The sequence below is a fragment of the Schistocerca americana genome, chromosome 1, assembly GCF_021461395.2.
Source record: "Schistocerca americana isolate TAMUIC-IGC-003095 chromosome 1, iqSchAmer2.1, whole genome shotgun sequence".
NCBI lineage: Eukaryota > Metazoa > Arthropoda > Insecta > Orthoptera > Acrididae > Schistocerca > Schistocerca americana.
The window spans coordinates 121,739,344-121,755,309 of NC_060119.1; the positions used below are offsets into that span (position 1 = coordinate 121,739,344).

A 15,966-nucleotide genomic window follows, 5' to 3' on the forward strand; every position below is an offset into this window, starting at 1 on the left:
AGACTATAACATGCTGAGAAAATTTATGTGAAATGCATTCCAAATTTTCTCTCAGTTGTTCTGCCACTAATGCTGCTGAGACGGGAGGTCGGTAAAAGGAGCCAATTATTAACGTAGCTCGGTTGTTGAGTGTAACCTCCACCCATAATAATTCACAGGAACTATCCACTCTTATTTCACTACAGGATAAACTACTACTAACAGCGACGAACACTCCACCACCGGTTGCATGCAATCTATCCTTCCTAAACACCGTCTGTACCTTTGTAAAAATTTCGGCAGAATTTATCTCTGGCTTCAACCAGCTTTCTGTACCTGTAGCTGTACCTGTACCTGTAGCTGTGGAAAAGTGTGTCTATCTGAGCAGAGATATTCCCTGAATGGACAAGGTATTCGATAATTTGACCCCTAGTGCAAGTCGTAGCAGAGCCCCACAGCACAAAAAATGGTTCAAATGGCTCTGAGCACTATGGGACTTAACAGCTGAGGTCATCAGTCCCCTAGAACTTAGAACTACTTAAACCTAACTAAGCTAAGGACATCACACACATCTATGCCCGAGGCAGGATTCGAACCTGCGACCGTAGCGGTCGCGTGGTTCCAGACTGAAGCGCCTAGAACCGCTCGGCCACCAAGGCCGGCCCCACAGCACATTGGAAGAGCAGGCGCGAGAGTGCTTGGAAGAGTACTGTCAGTGAATCTGCATCCAACAGATCGTGAGATGGAAGATACAAAGAACACACTGTGATTGTAACTGTTGTTAGAACTTTCACTGCAACTGCTTGCATGGTCGTGGTAAGAAGGAGAGAAGAGGAGTGACATCTGTCATCAATAAAAACAGCCACTCCCCTCTGTCTCCAATCACATCGTCCTTCCTGCAGGGGTGACAGCTCCCTAATGCAGTTGTGTCGGTGACTTTAAAATGAGTTTCTTGTAAGCAGATGCAGAATGGACTCCTCTGGGACACGAGCTGTAATTCTTCCAAAAGTGACCGGCATCCATTTAAGTTCCACCGCACACAGAAATCGCTGTGGGAGCCTTTGATTAGCAATGGTTGTCCTTGTCCTTCTCCTTCAGCGGCAGTGATTTACCTGCGAGGGCAGTTAGAGGATGCACAGCTCTCCAGTCCCTCCATGTGGATATCAATATCCTCGACAGCAAAATCGCCATCAGAAAGGGAGAGTGACGCAGATCCGAAGATGTAGCCGCAACTTTCTTCGATTTCGAACGACTTTTCGTGTGACTTTTTCTTTACTTATGGGGTGAGTTGGTTGTATAAGTAGAGAGGACGGCTTAGTGGTCTTCTGACGGCGCGAAGCAGTGTATGGCTGAGGTTCCAAGTTCCACCATCAAAGGCTTCCCAATGATTTCGGGTTCAAGTGTAGCTTTTCCCCCACAAGTATACTAACAAGTGTATGCACTCGTACTTGAATCTATGGTCTGGCTTGCGTGGAGGCATCACACTTGGCAACTAACTTTTTAAGGACCAATGCAAAAGAAGTAGCAAACACCAGAAGTCGCATAGCTTTGAATGCTTTTTTAGCTTCATCAGAGGTATGCGTCTTGTAACTTTCAACTCCTGAATTTTCCTTTCCTCTTTATAAACCTCACACTTACTGCTTCGTACTGGGTGCCCAGGAAGCAGTTGATACACTTCGGAGGAAGTGTACAAGAATAGCCAGATTCGTCAGCTAAGCTTCCACAATTTCCACGCATAACCGTCCCATTACGTGCCATAGTAGCAAGACCAAATTTTTGCCTTTTGAAGTATCGCAGCTGACCTCGGTGGCCACGCGGTTCTAGGCGCTGCAGTCCGGAACCGCGCGACTGCTACGGTCGCAGGTTCGAATCCTGCCTCGGGCATGGATGTGTGTGATGTCCTTAGGTTAGTTAGGTTTAAGTAGTTCTAAGTTCTAGGGGAGTGATGGCCTCAGAAGTTAAGTCCCATAATGCTCAGAGCCATTTGAACCGTTTGAACCATAAAATAATCAACTATCCTTACCTACACAGCCTTTTCAATAACTTTAGCAAACACTGATGGCATAGAAATAGGTCTAAAATAATCTACATTAACCCTTTCTCCCTTTTTATAAAGTGGCTTTACTACGGAGTATTTTAAGCGTTCAGGGAACGGACAATTCTTAAAGGAAAAATTGCAAATGTGGCTAAATACAGGGCTAACATGTGCAGCACAGTACTTTAATATTCTGCTAGGCACTCCATCATAACCATGAGAGTCCTTAGTCTTCAATGATTTAATTATTGACTCACTCTCCCCCCTGTCAGTATCACAGAGGAGTATTTCAGACATCAATCTAGGAAAGGCCTTTGCCAAGAAAGTTATACGATTCCCTACAGAAACTAAATTTTTATTACATTCACCAGCAATGATCAGAAACAGATTCTTAAATATATATATCTGATTTATCAGTAACAGAAATATTTTTATTACAAACTGATTTTATATCGTCGGCCTTGTGCTACTGACCAGACATTTCCTTCACAACTGACCATATGGTTTTAATTTTATCCTGTGAATTAGCTATTCTATTTGCATACCACATACTCTTTGCCTTGCTAATAACATTTTAAGCACCTTACAATACTGTTTGTAATGGGCCACTGTAGCTTGATTGTGACTGCTTCTAACTTTTTGATACAATTCCCGCTTTGTTCGACATTATATCCTTATCCCACTAGAAGCATTATATTTATCATCTATGTTATCGGCACTATAAACATCCTTGACAAGGTTTAAAAACTCTCTATTGCTGTTGGATTAACTTTCCTACATAGTTTGTAATTATATGTGACATTTGTTTGAGCACAAAAGCCTTGTAGTGTTAAAACTGTCTTAGTGTTAAAATGATCTGAAAGGCCATTCACCCTTTTTCTAACAGAATGCCCACCTAGTAACGAAGAATGAATGAAAATATTGCCTATGGCTGTGTTACTGTTCCCCTGCATCCTAATTGGAAAAAACACAATCTGCATAAGATCATATGAATTTAGGAGATCTACCAACATCATTTTTCTTGCTCCATCATATACAAAATTTATATTGAAGTCACCACATATAACTAATTTTGGGTACTTCCTACAAAGTGAATCGAGAACCCTCTCTAGCTTGAGCAGAAATAATCTGAAGTCAGGGTTAGGGAACCTATAAACAACAACAATTAGAAGTAGCCTTGGTTTGAGTATTTGATGGAAAGCAAGTCCAGAAGAAGAAGAAGAAGAAGAAGAAAACAGGAGCTCCTGCACCAGGGAATGATATAATTATGTTATGACAGTTTCGGACACTGGCCAAATTATGGGGAAAGAGGGAAGATGCAGACTTTGCCCTCAGGGATTGTCGACGGTAAAATGCGGAAAATGTGGAATCGCTCTGTGAATTGTAGCAAAAAGTAACTGTTTAAAGAGATTTCAAGAGTAACAGTGTTAAATGCAAGCATTTTTTTCAGCCGTAGGAACAACGTCGTTGTACTTTTCCTGTAGAATCCGTACGCCTTTTATGGGCAATGGTAATTGCAGTTAACATACTATGTTTTAAAGCAGTGTAGTAAAATTGTTCACGTGGCCATAGGCCTATACATCTAATTTAAGTAACTTAATACTTTTCCTTCACAATATTTCTGTGTGTGCCAAACAAAAGATTAACTTCCGTTAAGTTTCTTTTAGTTTGTTAATCGTTAATTAGGTAACTATTATTTACAAGAAAAATGACGCCGCGCCGGCAGCGGAAATCATATTCTAATAAGTTCGGATCATGTAGGTGTGTGGCTACGCCGCGGTGCGCGTGACTGATGTAAACATTAGTGAGAGCAAGAATAATTAGGTCTTTGTTATTTTTTGTTGTTTATATACCGAAATCGCGTTAACTGCTACTTATTGTCAGTGGGTTGACTGTGGATATTAAATCATGGAATCGGATTTTTTGAGGGCAAATACATTTTGACTCCTAAATGAGCCTCGCTGTCGGATGAAACTTTTAATATGTTGATCATCATGAAGAGACACATCCACCTTATGTTAGATATCTGATTCTCCTGGGGTTTTTTTTTCTCCAGAGACCTAATATTGATAACTAAATAATTACAAAACTAAATGGTTTAACTGTTTTTTATTCATCTTCCCCCCCAAACAATACATTTTTATTGAAGCAAAGGGTAAAACGTTTTATTCATTTATTCAGTTCACTACTCCAAAACTTGAACTACCGACAAATCTCCTGTAAAGTAAAGCCTTAACGTTTAACGAAGTTAACTGTTTTAGTAACGCTTTAACGATTAGCAACGTTAACTTATTGATTAACATTGCCCAGCTATGGTCTTGCGACAGTAGCTTCTTCGGCTAAATGGTCGACAATGACCCCACAGTCTGATTTCACCCAAGCAGAATTAATGGAATGACCTTCTTCACGTATCGATGTCAGCACTTCGACCAATCTGTACGCAGCGAGGTTTCTCAGTCTGAGTTGCTACAATTTTTAAGTGCTGTTAGAGCGGATAAACAGTTACTAAGTAGTAACTGTGGAGATGATGCCATCCGTGGGCAGAAACGTAGTGCGTCTAGCATAGCAACAAGTTTCGCAGCAACTCGTTCTTCCCGTGAGCCACTCACGACTGGGTCGGGAAAAGGTCGAACTGACAGTGGTACAGAAATTACCGTCCGCCACACATCGTAAGGTGGCTCGCGGAGTAGAAATAAAATGGGTGTTATGTCTTATGCGACTCACTCAGTACGATAGTTAACCATGAAGTTTTAACTATCACCTCGAAAAAGAAGTTTGTTTGTTTGGAGGCAGATGCCAGCAGGCCTTGTATACTTTGAAATCCCCGCGCCATAGTACCGTAGTGTACTGCTAGAGAATTCCAATGTTTGCCGCGCGGGATTAGCCGAGCGGTCTCAGGAGCGCAGTCATGGACTGTGCGGCTGGTCCCAGCGGAGGTTCGAGTCCTCCCTCGGGCATGGGTGTGTGTGTTCGTCCTTAGGATAATTTAGGTTAAGTAGTGTGTAAGCTTAGGGAATGATGACCTAAGGAGTTAAGTCACATAAGATTTCACACACATTTGAACAATTCCAATGTTTACCAGGACTTCAGACATGTACCTACAAACAAACAAAAAAATAAGTACGTAACTTTATACAATGACGGAAAAAGCAACACCAAAAAATAATGTAGAATAATGAGAATACATTTGTCTACGTAAGATATTTAAGTGATTACCATTGCAACATCACACGTAAGATAAGTCATTGCAAATGTGAAACGCTGGTAAATTAGTAACCTGTTTAACCGCCAGAATATTGAATGCAAGAATGCAATCGTCCATGCATTGTGTTGTACAGGTGCCGGATGCCAGTTTGTGTGAGAGTCAATACTGGGACGGTTAATGCTGTTAGTGGATGACGCTGGAGTTGTGCGATGATGTCCCATACGTGCTCGATTGGAGGCAAAACGGCTGATCGAACAGGACAAAGCAACATGTCGACACTCAGTATATCATGTTCGGTTACAACAGCAGTATGTGGGCGAGCGTTATCTTGTTGGAAAACACCCCCTGGGATGCTGTTCATGAATGGAAGCACATCAGATCGAATCACGATTCTGGCGTACAAATTTGCAGTCAGTATGTGTGGGATAACCACGAAAGTTCTCTTGCTGTCATACGAAATCGCACCCCAGACCGTAATTCCAGGTGTAGGTCCATCGTGTTCGGCACGCAGACAAGATGGGAGTAAGTCCCCAAGTGGCCTCCTCCCAACTAGCACACACCCATCACAAAACACAACAGACCTCCACCCTGCCCTCTGATGAGCTCTCGCTTGACACCACTGAACGTTGTAACAACGGAAAATTGTACTGAAATGCAGGAGGATCCGTGACGAATTGACGCATGGTGGAGGGAATGGCAACTGAACTTCAATGTAGACAAGTGTAATGTACTGCGAATACATAGAAAGAAAGATCCCTTATCATTTAGCTACAACATAGCAGGTCAGCAACTGGAAGCAGTTAATTCCATAAATTATCTGTGTGGTGTCACCGCCAGACACCACACTTGCTAGGTGGTAGCTTTAAATCGGCCGCGGTCCATTAGTACATGTCGGACCCGCGTGTCGCCACTGTCAGGGATCGCAGACCGAGCGCCACCACAAGGCAGGTCTCGAGATACGGACTAGCACTCGCCCCAGTTGTACGGACGACGTAGCTAGCGACTACACTGACGAAGCCTCGCTCCTTTGCCGAGCAGATAGTTAGAATAGCCTTCAGCTAAGTCCATGGCTACGACCTAGCAAGGCGCCATTAGTAGTTTATTGCATGTATCTATGGAGTCTCACTTATATCGTCAATAGCGATGTACCAAGGATGGATTAAAGTTAAGTATGCCAGAAGCTACGTACTTTTCTTTATAGCATTCATTACGTATCCTGTTACAGACCTATCTCTTGCCTGCGCGCACTAAACGCGTGCCTTTCGGCTACTTCCGTGGCGTGGCTGTCTTGCTACGCCACAACAATCTGGGAGTAGGCATTAGGAGTGATATAAAATGGAATGATCATATAAAGTTGATCGTCGGTAAAGCAGATGCCAGACTGAGATTCATTGGAAGAATCCTAAGGAAATGCAATCCGAAAAGAAAGGAAGTAGGTTACAGTACACTTGTTCGCCCACTGCTTGAATTGCTCACCAGTGTGGGATCCGTACCAGGTAGGGTTGATAGAAGAGATAGAGGAGACCCAACGGAGAGCAGCGCGCTTCGTTACAGGATCATTCAGTAATCGCGAAAGCGTTACGGAGATGACAGATAAGCTGCAGTGGAAAATTCTGCAGGAGAGACGCTCTGTAGCTCGGTAAGGGCTTTTGTTGAAGTTTCGAGGACACACCTTCACCGAGGAGTCAAGCAGTATATTGCTCCCTCCTACGTATATCTCGCGAAGAAACCACGAGAATAAGATCAGAGAGATTAGAGCCCACACAGAGGCATACCAACAATCTTTCTTTCCACGAACAATACGAGACTGGAATAGAAGGGAGAACCGATAGAGGTACTCAAAGTACCCTCCGCCACACACCGTGAGGTGGCTTGCGGAGTATGGATGTAGATGTAGATGTAGAAGCCGCAAATGGCGGTCGTTTCAAGTCAGTGGAATGCATGCTATAGGGCGTCTGGCTCGGAGCTGTCTTTGAAGTAACCTATCTGTACAGTTCGTTGTGTCACTGTGGTGTCAACTGCTACTCAAACTGCTGCTGCAGATGCAGGACGATTCGCCAAAGCCATACGCCGAACACGATGTTCTTCCCTCTCGGTAGGACCACGTGGTCGTCCAGAGCCTGGTCTTGTTGCGACTGTACATTCTCGTGACCCCCGTAGCCAGCAATCGTGTACAGCGGCTACATTCCTGCCAAGTCTTTCTGAAATGTCACAGAAGGGACATCCAGCATCTCGTAGCACTGTTACACGCCCTCGTTCTAGTGAGGTGTTGACAATGGCGTCTCTGTCGCTCTAAAAACGTTCTTGACAAACATCAACTCACCGCGTCCAATCTAAAAGGTAACTAACGCTCATGACCATTAGAGCGTGTACTTTATTCAAAGCAAACCTCACTTGTATCCTCATAGAAGCGCTACTACCAACACTCTTATGCGACTGGCGCGAAACTGGAGTAGAGATCATCTTTCGGATGAAGAAACAGGCCCACTAACTTTCGTTCATGTCGCACAGCTTCTTGGTATTGCGACCTTTTTTTGCGTCAGTGTATTTTTGAGGTAATAATTTCAACTTTGTAACTATCCTCACACACAGCCTTGTGGCTCTAATGCGTTCTTTTCCATCAGATGCCCGCATCTCGTGGTCGTGCGGTAGCGTTCTCGCTTCCCACGCCCGGGTTCCCGGGTTCGATTCCCGGCGGGGTCAGGGATTTTCTCTGCCTCGTGATGGCTGGGTGTTGTGTGATGTCTTTAGGTTAGTTAGGTTTAAGTAGTTCTAAGTTCTAGGGGACTGATGACCATAGCTGTTAAGTCCCATAGTGCTCCGAGCCCTTTTTTCCATCAGATGTACCGGGTGATCAAAAAGTCAGTATAAATTTGAAAACTGAATAAATCACGGAATAATGTAGATAGAGAGGTACAAATTGACACACATGCTTGGAATGACATGGGGTTTTATTAGACTCACAAAAATACAAAGTTCAAAAAATGTCCGACAGATGGCGCTTCATCTGATCAGAATAGCAATAATTAGCATAACAAAGTAAGACAAAGCAAAGATGATGTTCTTTACAGGAAATGCTCAATATGTCCACCATCATTCCTCAACAATAGCTGTAGTCGAGGATTAATGTTGTGAACAGCACTGTAAAGCATGTCCGTAGTTATGGTGAGGCATTTGGCGTCGAATGTTGTCTTTCAGCATCCCTAGAGATGTCGGTCGATCACGATACACTTGCGACTTCAGGTAACCCCAAAGCCAATAATCGCACGGACTGAGGTCTGGGGACCTGGGAGACCAAACATGACGAAAGTTGCGGCTGAGCACAAATCATCACCAAACGACGCGAAAGATCTTGCATGCGTCTAGCAATATGGGGTGGAGCGCCATCCTGCATAAACATCGTACGTTCGAGCAGGTGTTTATCAGCTCGGCTGGGGATGATGCGATTCTGTAACACATCGGCGTACCTCTCACCCGTCACGGTAGCAGTCACTGACATTTTGGTGTCCAGCGCCATCTGTCGGACATTTTGTGAACTTTGTTTTTTTTTTTGTTCTAATAAAACCCTATATCATTCCAAGCATAAGTGCAAATTTTTACCTCTCTATCTACATTATTCCGTGGTTTATTAAGTTTTCAAATGTATACTGACTATCTACATTATTCCGTGGTTTATTAAGTTTTCAAATTTATACTGACTTTTTGATCACCCAGTATTTAATACTGAGGGGTTTCAATTCGAACCGCATTCCCCCGGGATACGAGTCCGGTGTGGTATCGGTCAGATTACAGCGAGTGTCGATTATAGATCCCGGAGGGGGCGCGTGCAGGTGGTCGCGGCTCGGCGCGGCCACGTGAGCGATAGATAACACGGCCCCTCCAGGACGCCTCGGCCGCGACGCGCCAGCCGCAGTAGCCAGTTGCGCACAGACAGTGAATCAGTCGCCAACATGTCCAGCCCGCGAGCGCCCATCGTCTTCGGGTCTGTCGCCGCACGCCTGTTGCACAGCTTCAGCCCCGCATCCGCGGCCGGCAAGGTAAGGACGGCAGGAGGAGTGCCGCTCACAAACGCTGCGCCCCCACTGAACCCACAAGGATCCACCCACAGAACTAATGCCGGCTGTGAGTCAGGGTGTTCTACAGCCCCCTTACTGTTATAACGCTCAGCGCTTCGGATTACGATCACGCAAAATCCTACTCGTGCTATTCACACATCACTCCCCACAACCAAGGAAAGAGGTAACCAGGTTCTTTCCACATTTGTATCATGACGAAATGATGCGCCAGCATTGCTGATTTTGATTTATTTAAACCACGACCAGTTTCGGATCCATGCTTTCTTCAGTCGACTAGAATCTCATGTCTTATGTTATACATCACTTAGCACAGAGTGTGACGTCAGTGGCGTGTATTTGTGCTGAGAAATAATGCAGTTTTCGACTCTGCGGCCCTCCTCCTGCAGCACGATTCAACACGAAAGCACACCCAAGGCAATCTCTTTACTTGAAAGCGAGAACAAACTTGAGATTTCACAGACTGTTGCCGCGTGATTGATCGATAATATGTGTGTGCGATTATAGTCGAGATGGCGATTACGTTTCATACTCCATATTTTGACAACTTACCTAGTCTTCTTCTGACGTTAAAATCAAAAGTCTTATGGGTGTCCGGATCAACTGCAGAAGACATCTAGAATATTTGTCCAAATATTGTTGACAAAAACAGAATCGTCCAAACTCGAAAACAGACCATCAAATGGTTCAAATGGCTCTGAGCACTATGGGACTTAACATCTGAGGTCATCAGTCGCCTAGAACTTACAACTACTTAAACCTAACTAATCTAAGGACATCACACACATCCATGCCCGAGGCAGGATTCGAACCTGCGTGCGTAGCGGTTGCGCGGTTCCAGACTGAAGCGCCTAGAACCTCTCGGCCACTCCGACCGGCGATAAAGTTAGTGATCTAGTAAGAATTAATGGAATATTAAAGAAGGAAGGATATTATAGGGTACTGATCAACAGCGCTGATCCATTTGGCAAGAGACTTACTGGTTGCGTCTAAGGTGCTGCAGTCATGGACTGTGCAGCTGGTCCCGGCGGAGGTTCGAGTCCTCCCTCGGGCATGGGTGTGTGTGTTTGTCCTTAGGATAATTTAGATTAAGTAGTGTGTAAGCTTAGGGCCTGATGACCTTAGCAGGTAAGTCCGGCACAGACCATCAAAGCACTATCTTTTGTAGGACATATGTTGGACACAGTGAATAGCGAGAGAGCTTAATTATGAACTGTTTCCAACCGTCTTACGGAAGCAAGTTCAGGACATATGTTGGACACAGTGAATAGCGAGAGAGCATAATTATGAACTGTTTCCAACCGTCTTACGGAAGCAAGTTCAAACATAAATTTTGCGATACTTTCTTGTCTAGCGTGCGTTTTCGGGAAGAATCGTGCAACGGAAGTTGATCTATAGAATCGGAAACTACAGTCCACCGCAGTGATATAGCATCTAAATCCTTTTATCATCTTTCAGCGGGTTATAACCAACAGCTGTAGGAAAAAAGACGCGCGGTCATCGTCCCACAAACGGTCCTGTAGCGTGTAACATGGGAACGTAGCCATCTGATAACGGGCATAGGTGGCCGCAACAGATAACACCTTGAATAAAAAATGGTTATTGTCAAACAATAACTGATGGGATTTTAATTACGTTATCACATGGGATTAAAACGGTAACCGAAATTCGACAAATTGAATCTGTAAAGTTTCAAAAGGCTTTTGATATAATACTACACCAAACTAAAGGAAGCACATTCATACGAGGTAAAAAGCCACATTTTCGACAGGGTCGAAGACATCTTGATAATTAGAAAGCAGCGCGTTTTTCTGGATGGAGAGTGCTCTAGGTTCAAATGGCTCTGAGCACTATGGGACTCAACTGCTGAGGTCATTAGTCCCCTAGAACTTAGAACTAGTTAAACCTAACTAACCTAAGGACATCACAAACATCCATGCCCGAGGCAGGATTCGAACCTGCGACCGTAGCGGTCTTGCGGTTCCAGACTGCAGCGCCTTTAACCGCACGGCCACTTCGGCCGGCGAGAGTGCTCTAGGGGCATGGGTTTAGTTTCGGGTGCGCTTCATGCAAGTGCGAATGTGCTATTACAGTTCATGTTACGCATTGTGTAGTAATAATGTGGAACCCTTCGCTAATATTCTATTGTTTATTGAAAGAACCAAACAAGCACAGAAAACGGGAGGGGAGATATGGTTCAAATGGCTCTGAGCACTATGGGACTCAACTGCTGAGGTCATTAGTCCCCTAGAACTTAGAACTAGTTAAACCTAACTAACCTAAGGACATCACACACATCCATGCCCGAGGCAGGATTCGAACCTGCGACCGTAGCGGTCTCGCGGTTCCAGACTGCAGCGCCAGAGCCGCGCGGCCACTTCGGCCGGCGGAGGGGAGATATGTTAAGGTATGAGTAGTGATGGTGGCTTTTTTATCTGTCGATAAATTAAATATATTATCACCTTCGTAAACATTTGAAAAGGAGAGTATAGCGGTATGAAAAATATTTAGGTTTGTCGTAAAGAAGGAAAGTGGGGGGGGGGGGGGGGGGGTGCTACATACGGTGTCTCAGACTGCCGGTAAGTCAGTTCCACTTCGTCAACCATTGTTTATGGGGTAAAGAGGCTTGAACTGCATAATGTTTGTAGACTTGTGTCTTTATATTAAACATAATCCCTTCAATATTGAATAAGATACTGGACTCTTGTTCTGAAAGGCAAATCTTGGTCCAGTCACCCACATTTATAATCCCCTAAATTACTTCAGACGAATGCTGGGACAGTTCCTTAAACTAGACCATGGTCTATTACCTCCTTTACCCAACACTAACTTGTGTTCCGCATTACTGGCATTCGCGTGGACGGTGCATTAAACTCTGGTCTTCCTGAATGATTAATGAGTGACAACTGGAACAGTCTAGTAGCACAAATATCTGGGAGCAATGAGCCTATGAAGTGGAAAGATAACATACGATTAGCTACAGATAAAGCAAACGACAGGCTCCGATTATTGGTAGTTACCCAACCACGATGATACTGCATTTGGCCTCGCGTGGCCGTAGCCGCAAACATGCTGTGACGTTACAGTAAACAAACAGAGTGGTGACTAAGGAAAACGCATCACTTTGTGAAAGATTTCTAGACAGTTGTGTGTATGCTGTTAAGCGTTTCAGCGTGTCATCGTGAAATATCAGGACAAAAATTCGCGATAAGCCTACCGAAGCGGCCTCTCTCCCAGGTGCAATAATATTGTGGTCGACTATTAACGGAGAACAGCGGCGTGGCCACGAAATTGATTGCTTACAGAACATGGCGATTTGTTCTAGAATACCTCTCTAATGTGTGGGCTCCATATCAGGTTGGACTAACAATGAACAATGAACGTTTACAAATAAAGTCGACGCTAAAAACACAGACGATTTCATTTAAGTACGTAACAGAAGTGCTACGAAACGTGAACTGGTAGACATTTAGCGGAAGACATCTAACATCCTTCGGAAAACTACTTGCAGAATTATAATACTAAGTTTTCAGACGTGAAATCCATAAACAGTTTTCCAACACCTACATGTCGCTGCCATTGACACTGTAAATATAAAATTACGCTAGTAGGGGTATGGAAGGGGAAAATACAGTAAGTGGTTAATTATCCTCCGCAACGTGCATGGATGTGATTTTCGGAATCTAGCTTTAGACAAATAAACAGCTTGGCATGTAATATTAACTGTCGCACCAACTTTCATACATATGGCGAAAATACCTAAAACAAAAGTGATATCAGTAGTCTGGTTCCTTCACTCCCAAAAACGAAGTCAAATCAGTCACGTCGTTGCCATACACTATGCGATCAAAAGTATCCGGACACCTGGCTCAAAATAACTTACAAGTTCGTGGCGCTCTCCATCAGTAATGATGGAATTCATTATGGTGTTGGCCCATCCTTAGCCTTCATGATAGCTTCCATTCTCGCAGGCATACGTTCAATCAGGTGCTGGAAGGTTTCTTGGGGAATGGCAGCCCTTTCTTCACGGAGTGCTGCACTGAGGAGAAGTATCGATGACGGTAGGTGAGGCCTGGCACGAAGTCGGCGTTCCAAAACATCCCAAAGGTTTTCTATAGGGTTCAGATCAGGACTATGTGCAGGCCAGTCCATTACAGGGATGTTATTGTCGTGTAACCACTCCGCCACAGCCCATGCGTGATGAACATGTGCTCGATCCTGTTGAAAGATGCAATCGCCATCCCCGAATTGCTCTTGGACAGTGGGAATCAGAAAGTTCTTAAAATGTCAATGTAGGCCGGTGCTGTGATAGTGTCAAGCAAACCACCGCCTCCGAATTTTTCTGGTGGCACTTCACACGCTGGCAGACGACGTTCACCGGGCATTCGCCATACCCACACCCTGCCATCGGATCGCCACATTGTGTACCGTGATTCGTCACTCCACACAACGTTTTTCCGCTGTTCAATCGTCCAATGTTTACGCTGATTACACCAAGCAAGGTGTCATTTGGCATTTGGTGGCGTGATGTGTGGCTTACGAGCAGCTGCTCGACCATGAACTCCAAGTTTTCTCACCTCCCGCCTAACTGTCATAGTATCTGCGGTGGATCCTGATGCAGTTTGGAATTCTTGTGTGGTGGTCTGGACAGATGTCTGCCCATTACACATTACGAGCCTCTCCAACTGTGGGCGATCTCTGTCGGTCAACAGACGAGGTCGGCCTGTCCGCTTTTGTTCTATACGTGTCTCTTCACGTTTCCACTGCACTATCACATCGGAAACAGTGGACATAGGGATGTTTAGGAGTGTGGAAATCTCGCGTACAAACGTATGACACAAGTGACACCCAATCACCTAACCACGTTCGAAGTCAGTTGAGTTCCGCGGAGCGCCCCATTCTGCTCTCTCATGATGTTTAATGACTACTGAGGTCGCTGATATGAAGTACCTGGCAGTAGATGGCAGCAAAATGCACCTAATATGAAAAAGGTATGTTTTTGGCAGTGTCCGGATACCTTTCATCACATAGTGTATGTTCTTGGGAACACGAAGTGAGATGATGCAGGTACAGCAACGCGAAAGGAAATGGACAACATTATTTTCTACGATAAGCTCTTTACAATTGTGTTTCCCCTACCAAATTTATGCCCCACAGAACAAAATGACTCTAAGCACTATGAGACTTAACATCGGAGGTCAACTGTCCCATAGTATTAGAACTACTTAAACCTAACTAACCTAAGGACAGCACACACATCCATGTCCGAGGCAGGATTCGAACCTGCGACCGTAGCAGCAACGCGGTTCCGGACTGAAGCGCCTAGAACCGCTCGGCCACAGCGGCCGGCCCCCACAGAACACTTGTAATTTACACTCCTGGAAATTGAAATAAGAACACCGTGAATTCATTGTCCCAGGAAGGGGAAACTTTATTGACACATTCCTGGGGTCAGATACATCACATGATCACACTGACAGAACCACAGGCACATAGACACAGGCAACAGAGCATGCACAATGTCGGCACTAGTACAGTGTATATCCACCTTTCGCAGCAATGCAGGGTGCTATTCTCCCATGGAGACGATCGTAGAGATGCTGGATGTAGTCCTGTGGAACGGCTTGCCATGCCATTTCCACCTGGCGCCTCAGTTGGACCAGCGTTCGTGCTGGACGTGCAGACCGCGTGAGACGACGCTTCATCCAGTCCCAAACATGCTCAATGGGGGACAGATCCGGAGATCTTGCTGGCCAGGGTAGTTGACTTACACCTTCTAGAGCACGTTGGGTGGCACGGGATACATGCGGACGTACATTGTCCTGTTGGAACAGCAAGTTCCCTTGCCGGTCTAGGAATGGTAGAACGATGGGTTCGATGACGGTTTGGATGTACCGTGCACTATTCAGTGTCCCCTCGACGATCACCAGTGGTTACGGCCAGTGTAGAAGATCGCTCCCCACACCATGATGCCGGGTGTTGGCCCTGTCTGCCTTGGTCGTATGCAGTCCTGATTGTGGCGCTCACCTGCACGGCGGGTACTGTGGAGACCTCACGCCCCACGTGTTGAGCAATTCGGCGGTACGTCCACCCGGCCTCCCGCATGCCCACTATACGCCCTCGCTCAAAGTCCGTCAACTGCACATACGGTTCACGTCCACGCTGTCGTGGCATGCTACCAGTGTTAAAGACTGCGATGGAGCTCCGTATGCCACGGCAAACTGGCTGACACTGACGGCGGCGGTGCACAAATGCTGCGCAGCTAGCGCCATTCGACGATCAACACCGCGGTTCGTGGTGTGTCCGCTGTGCCGTGCGTGTGATCATTGCTTGTACAGCCCTCTCGCAGTGTCCGGAGCAAGCATGGTGGGTCTGACACACCGGTGTCAATGTGTTCTTTTTTCCATTTCCAGGAGTGTATAATGCTGGACTATAGTTCTTGGAATTTGTAACAACCGCGTTTAATAGGATACAATGAAAGCATTTAGCCGGCCGGTGTAGCCGGGCGATTCTACGCGTTTCAGTCTGGGACTGCACGACCGCTACGGTCGCAGGTTCGGATCCTGCTTTGGGCATGGATGTGTGTGATGTCCTTAGCTTAGTTAGGTATAAGTAGTTCTAAGTTCTAGGGGACTGATGACCTCAGATGTTAAGTCCCATAGTGCTCAGAGCGA

General features: G+C 45.4%; 1 protein-coding gene across 1 annotated transcript in view; it reads left to right on the forward strand.

The window, feature by feature from the left end:
* Positions 1–9,144: 9,144 nt before the first annotated feature.
* Positions 9,145–15,966, forward strand: part of LOC124550405 — a 179,418-nt gene continuing 172,596 nt past the window's right edge. The window contains exon 1 of the mRNA XM_047125310.1: positions 9,145–9,256. Coding sequence (XP_046981266.1) covers positions 9,170–9,256 — 87 coding nt within the window. The 5' untranslated portion in view covers positions 9,145–9,169. The remainder of the gene's footprint in view (positions 9,257–15,966) is intronic.